The 7,291-nt window shown below is 38.2% G+C and overlaps 1 protein-coding gene across 1 annotated transcript in view; it reads right to left on the bottom strand.

Moving 5' to 3' along the window:
- The window catches only part of PARD3B (par-3 family cell polarity regulator beta), a 353,302-nt gene that overhangs the window by 222,654 nt on the left and 123,357 nt on the right, over positions 1-7,291 (bottom strand). The window contains exon 6 of the mRNA XM_031554285.1: positions 2,325-2,416. Coding sequence (XP_031410145.1) covers positions 2,325-2,416 — 92 coding nt within the window. The remainder of the gene's footprint in view (positions 1-2,324; positions 2,417-7,291) is intronic.

A 7,291-nucleotide genomic window follows, 5' to 3' on the forward strand; every position in this document is an offset into this window, starting at 1 on the left:
CCTTTTTAAGTTGTTGCACTTCTGTGTTGTTAGACTACTGCAAGACACAGAAAGTGGTTTAAAAAAAGGAAAAAATAGAGAAGGAACAAATACTGCCGTTACACTTTAATTATGTACCTACGGAACTTAAACCAAGGAACTAACTCTGACCTCTGCTGAAAAGCAGCAAGACAGTAAAATAGAACTTAATGAAAACACATAATGAATTATCAATGCACACATTACTCTCAGAGTTTCAGCTAATCCACTGCTATTAAAGTAAACATTCACTTCCAAGCAGATTCATGTTTCCTTTTCCTTAACACAGTCATTTTTATTAAGAAAAGCAAGTATTCAGAAACAGTATTTCTATGTACAGTGTGCTACAGGACTGAATGTTACAGGCTGCAGCACATTTCTGTGTGATGTCTATAGACTTCCGAGACCCTACTGTTACTTCAAATATTTTTCAGTTCTCATTCAGAACATGATGGGAAACAAGGAAAAAATAGTATATTTTATAAACTGATCGTATTAGCTTAGCTACTCTTATTCTGACATCATTTTTATTAGCAAATACAAAATAACCACCATATCAGAAATTAAAAGAGGACTGTCGTTACTTCTGTCTTTATACATTCCACTAAAAATTGCTAATGACATGATGTTTCAAGCCTCTCCTTCAGTGAAATTCAGCTCTCAGGAATTAAATTGTTCAGACTCCTGGAGGATATAGTCCTGAAAGAGTTCCCAGTACTTCCATAGTGAAATATTTTATAGAGAATTCAGGCAAAGTAACTTTCTTCCTATTAGCTTCTACACAGAGGAACTAGAAGTCCTCCACACTGTCACTCATTTCATTTATCGTGTGTGCAACTTTCTAATTTTACCTACCTAAAGCAATTAACTAAACTTTCTTCAAATGGAACAGTTTTTCCTACCTGAGTGAGAATTACAAAACAATCCGGGTCTGAAGCCTTTCACTTCAACTGACTGGGTATCACAATCATAAAATATTAATTGTGAGGCTCTTTATTTTCCTTCCCTCTGAAATACCTATTATTAGCCATAGTTAGAGAAGGGATGCTGACCTCAGACAGACCGTTGCTCTGACGAGAAGTCTCAGATAATTTTCTTTGGTGACCAGCTGCTGTTTTATTTAAATGCTAAGGTCATAATGATCAAACTCCATGACAGGAAGGAATACTTTCTGGTGAAAGCAGTGGGAACAATATTGGTTTTCTTCTCTTCCATAGCATAGAGCAGCCCTCAGGCTGAAATATTAGTTTCATTAACATCATTAAACATAACACGACTTATTTAAATAAAGGTTTATCGTATCATGACTTGGTAACCCCTCATGGTCCTAAAACTTTCAAAACATAACAAGTCAGACATCTCTGCAAATTAGAATCATAATTCTTTTTTCCAGAAAGAATAATGTAAAAAGAACCAAATCAGATATTAAAGATATGTTATTAGATATATTTTTGTGGAAGTAAAAATTTATTATTTTATTATAAGAGTTTCTAAAACAGATAATTAGTTAAATTCAGTCCAGTTAAGATACCTGTAAGACGGACAGATAGCCTCTAGTGAGTGCTTCGTTATTTTCTCTTTATAAAACATTTGCTACTAAAAAAATAACTTCTGAAAAAACAGCTTTAAAAAATAACTCTTCACTTCTCTACAGAAGAAGCTGTACAGAAACAAAATCACTGCTTTAACATTTATATTGTTTAACATTTGAAATACCAGTAAATTTTACAGAAATGACAAGTGCATATATATACTTTTTTGACAAAATAATGTTCTCTGAAATCTTCCTAAGCTCACTGTTTCTACAAATTTGAATACCTTACAAATACTTGAATATATTTAGCAAGATTTAGGCTGAAAAAAATCTTACTATCACCCTTCATGTCAGCAGGCAAAGCAGTGTTTTGAGAAATCTGAATGTTCTCCTCTCAGGAACATAGGATGCACAGCAAGTTATATTTTGGTACAGCTTGAAACACCTTCAAGGATGGGGCATCAACAGCACCTCTGGCAATCTGTTCCAGTGCCTCACCACCCTTTGAGTAAAAAACATTTTCTCTAACACCTAACCTACATTTCCCTCTTTTAGTTTAAAGCCATACCCCCTTGTCCTATCACTATCAGACCGTGTAAAAAGTCACTCCCTCTTCCTGCTTATAAGCTCCCTTCAAGCACTGGAAAGCTGCAAGGTCTCCCCAAAGCCTTCTCTTAAATATGAGTACAATGCAGGTGTGGTTAGAATGAGAAGTCAGTTTTGTCTTGCATATAAAGCATGCTGAAGTAAGCACTGCAGATGATGTTCCTACCTTACAGGAAGACGGTCCCTCTGTGATGACAACAGTTCTGCAGATCCTGCAAGGTTTATTTCCCCATCCTCAAACGATACCTGGGAAGCACCCTGTTGAGAGATTTCAAAGCACATTTTGAAACTAAACACATGCATATGCACATAAAAGACTGGCAGTGTTTATGTTTTTGAAACACTTGAAAGAGAAAGCAAGCCACTATTTATTCACCTCACTGAGGGTGAGGACTGAAAGCCCCATTATTTATGGAGTATACAAACAAAACTCAAAGAAACAGTCCCACTGCTTACTCCAGCATCCCACCAAACTTTCACTGACATGTTGGTTTAAATACAATAGAAGGCCTATCCCACTATTTGCGGGAAGATAGAGGAATAAGATCTTCTGTCAAGGTCCGGTATAATCAGTAGCTTTTCTACCTTCTTCTGTCTTCAGAATCTCTCAAGAGACAAAGTGATGGAACAAACTAGTCACCTAGACTTAAACAGGGCAGGCCATGGTATGCTTGGGCACCCTTCTTCAAAAAGCTGCTCCATATTTCTTGCTTTACGATGCCATAGTCAGAGCAGAGAGGGGAGGACAGATTGAAAGAGCTGTGGAGAACCCAAAGGTCTACAGTACAGAGAATAATTCAAGCTGAAGAGTAAAAGACATCACAAGTTCCACAAAGGTTGAACAGCTCCTAAAATTGCTTCCTCACTGCCAGTCCATTCTGAATTCTTCTCAACTCTGAGCCACCTCCTTGTTCATGATAGATACCCTAAGCCTCAAACTGTTCTTTCTGTTCCTCTGTAGCATTACTATGGTAAAGACATTTTTACATTAGCTTCACAGAAGAAAAAATTATTTGGCCAGACACAAAAATACACTGCATACAGGGACCTAACGTTAATGTTAGCACTCTTTAAAACTATTAACTTTCTTTTCCTGATCCTCAAATTCTTTATGTTTGCATTTTTTCCAAGTTGGGAAAGGGAAAGAGGTACAAATGAGATAAGACCACTGTCAGCAGGTGATATATTAGCATTAATGTACTGTATTTCATTGCAGCCTTCATTGCAATAATGTAAACAGAGCAAAATCTGTAACAAAGACCTTTTTTGGAGAGGTCACTTCTGCCAACTCTGCAACAGGAATATAGCTGGAAGACATAAATCTTCAGCTGTCAACACACTAAGGGAATTCAATTCAAAGCTTGATCTTAACTAGATAAAGCCAAAAGTTAATCATCATTTTTTTTGTTGCTGCAGCAGTACAGGTTTTCACTGTATATACTTGCCAAATCAGGTTGTCTCAAGGCACAGAGTAGCAACGTTATAAATTAATTCCAAAGAACAAAATCGACTAGATAGATAATTTAATTTTCAACAAAAGTTTTACAATGTATATTAAAGCTTCCATTTTTTCTCAAAAAAATGGCTCTACCCATAAAGATGGTTTTCCTGGTTTGCCATTCTCAATCCCCCCAAGATTTGAGGAACTTATTTTCAGCTTAATAAGTAGCAAGAGAGCTGTAGGAGTGAGGAGACTGCTTTGTGTTTTAGAAAAGAACCACAACGATCAAGCTGGTTCCACCCAATTCCCCCCCTCCCCTTTGATCACACACCACTGAGTTTTCGAACCTATTAGGAACTGGCAGCAGTTCTTTCTGCATGTTAATCAGAGCACAAGCCAACAGATTTGCCTTCCACTGCAAAGCCAATACAGCTCACTGAAAGCAACGTCTGTCACTAATGAAAAAACTATATGAAGAAACATGTACTGAGTCTATGCTATCTCTTCCAATCCCTCTTCACAGTGGAACCACGTGTCAATGAGCAATTTTTGTTGTATGAAGCATATTCCACACTAACCCCATACATCAGGAACTCAGCCTCAAACAGCAAGTTAGCAACAGAAATCTGACACATCTTTCACGTGCTGACTTTATTTCGAAAAAAGACAGAGCCTTGGTAGCAACAGATGTCAAAAGGAGACAACTCTCATTAACCAGAGAGCTCCCAAAGCTAACCTTTTTTAGCTAACCAGAGAAAACACTGGCACTGCAAAAGGGTCTTCATTCTGGAAGGCTGAAAATAGCCAAACCATGAGTAGATTTTTGGGTGGTGAATTAACCTGCCCCTTTTTTCTTCCAGACGTTGGCTGCAACACAGCACTGCTCAATGCATGACCAAGAACTTGCTGCTCGTGGCTCCAAACAGTTTTGCTATTTAAAGCTTCGCTTGCAGTCTGTTCAAGTCTGTGTATGCTACATTACTTTTCTGTCTTTTGGCTTTGGGGTTACTGTTATTTTTTTTGCTGTAGTAAGGTTACATCCATACTTGTCCTTCCCCTCTGCCTTGGGTAACTGAGATTTCACAGTAGTGACAAATACAGATAGCAGAACATGATCTCATCTCATGTTTCTGTTGACTGATTCACAGTTTTTAAGCCACAAGGGACCATTTTTTGATCAACAAGTCTAATGCCATTCTTGGAATTAGATTTGTTTAGTCAAACAGAACAACATTGGCTGTGACACTGCTGATAAGCAAACGGTTCTCACACAAAGGTGGCAACTGCTCTCTTTTCTACTAAAGGTAGAAGAAGCAAAAGATGTCAGGAAGCTGAAAAAAGCTCGGTACAAATATTAGGGGTATCAGTCCTCCAGTAGAGATCTTCAAGGACAGATGTAAAAACGTCAGGAATGTTTCAGGGCCATGTTCATTCCCGTGTTAGAATAAATGGTCCAGCTTTGTGAGGTGCCTGATAGCCCCACACCTCCAAGGTAAAACTTCAGCAAGGAATTCAAAGTTTGGAGTCCATAGCTTCAACTACAGCTTTTTAAAAATTCATTCAAGGGTAAACACTCCTACAAGAGAATTTATCCACTGCTAAGCTGGACCCCAGAGTGTTTATAGACTTCAGAAATACCATGGAGAGTGTTCAGTGTCACGGCCTCCTGCTTTGATTTGAAGTAAGTGCTCACATATTACAAATCATGGCATGCTAAAATCAGTAAACATAGCCAAATAAATTTGAAGTCTTAAATGATCGACGAAACATGAATCATAATAGTGATTCATTACAGAGCTCTCCAAGAGCGACATTAGAGCTCCAGTCACATAGTCATCACTACAAATGGACAAATTCCTTTCATACTTCAGCATTTCATTAGAGTCACAGTAAATTTAAACACATCGTCTCCTGCCCAACTGGCTGAAAGATAGCAAGGCAATGATGTGCAAGTAAAGGCACTGTTAGAAGACGATGATCCAATACCCATAAATTCTCCAACTTTATTGTTTAACAAATTCTGGTTTTCAGTTTTTCAGAAGTTGCAGAACTAATGACACTGACTCCTAAAACTTCATTCAAATTCAGCTACCTGTGTAATATAACAGGATTGCCGATTTCAGTTAGGAAATAAGAATAAATGCAAAGTGCTGCAGCTAAAAAAATAGGCAATAATGCAAATGCATCTAATAACAGTGGAATTGATTTTTAAAAAAATTTATTTACATAGGTATAATTTTAATTAAGCTATTTGTCTTAATGCAGCAAAAAGCATGTTTTTCAAATTAGAACTGAACCAGAAGAGCAGTATCGTATAAGATAATACTCTGCCAACAACTATAGAGCTTGGAAAATTCTCATATTCGTTACATGGCAGTTCTTGAATTAGATAAACATGTATGTGTAGCAGTAAGAGCAACCATACATACCAGTAACTTCTACCCTGTGGACATGCACAGTACTCCCAATTTAACAGTCAGCATGAACAGCAAATATGCTGGAATCAGTTGTCTGTCTGAGGTTAGATTGTATACAAGGTGCTCCCCTGTTTATTTTATTTCTTTCATCTTTGAAAAAGTGCTATTTATATAAAAACTACTGAAGCTGTTGGAACCTATCAGCTTCAAGAAAGTGAGAGAGGCACTTTTGGACAGAGAAGTATAGCTTTTATAGGAAGGGATGGACAAAATGAGCTGAGAGCCACCAGTCCACACTGTGCCCAGCCACTGCTTTACTTTCTGGCTATTGCTGCTACTGAGAAACTGTGCATTTCCACATTTTAAAATCTCAGCACAGCAGCAGTTTCCCAGCTCCACTCTGGTTACAGTGCAGTTTTCCATTACCTTTCAGTTCTCTTACAGCAATATTTTGCATATGCAACCAAGGGTACACCACAATGCCCAGCCCAATGCAGTCGAGCTCTGGAAACAGCCAGCAAGCATAGAAGGGCCATTAATCATCTTGATTCTCCCTGATAGACTCCCACAGCTATTCTCAGGACAAGCAGCAGTTTTGGAGGTAGTAACAAAATTGCAGATACATCACTTTTAAAAAAGGTATGTAGCAAAAAAACAAAAACAAAGAAAACATCCTTTTCAATTTCTTTTCTTATTAAACAATAACCAGCATGAGACAAACCTCAAAAGTAGGTGGGAAGTTCAGAGAAAGAGTAACTCTGTGTAAACAACCAGAGAACATCCTGAGTGAGGAGTATTCTCGCAGCATAAAGCAGTCATCAAACACTAACCGTATGCTTGAAGGAAATAAATAAGATCTATTAATAAGAATTGTACATGGTCACCACTCAAAGCATGGCATATCCCTAAGGAAAACATTTTTATGTGAAACTTTATTTTAATAGCCAAGTTAGAAGTGAGGCTGCTGTAGGACTGAGGCCAGCTGATGGCTGCCCACCCCCAACACAAAGGGAGGGCAGGCAGACCTGATGGGTCAGGGCTCACAGCCTTCACCTCCCTCCAGGAGAGCCAGCAGGAGGTCAGCCCCACAAACCGCCGGCTGCAAGGAAACTGGGGGATGACAGGGATGCTTGCTTACACATGCAGGAAATGTCTCATACATTGCTCCCACAACATACATTACTGCATTTAAAAACTGAACATTTTTAGCAGCACTTTCAAGATCACGTGAACATTTCTGACAGCCAGAATGAGGTTTTTTTGTTGTTTTTTTTT

Source organism: Meleagris gallopavo, chromosome 7 (assembly GCF_000146605.3).
Source record: "Meleagris gallopavo isolate NT-WF06-2002-E0010 breed Aviagen turkey brand Nicholas breeding stock chromosome 7, Turkey_5.1, whole genome shotgun sequence".
NCBI lineage: Eukaryota > Metazoa > Chordata > Aves > Galliformes > Phasianidae > Meleagris > Meleagris gallopavo.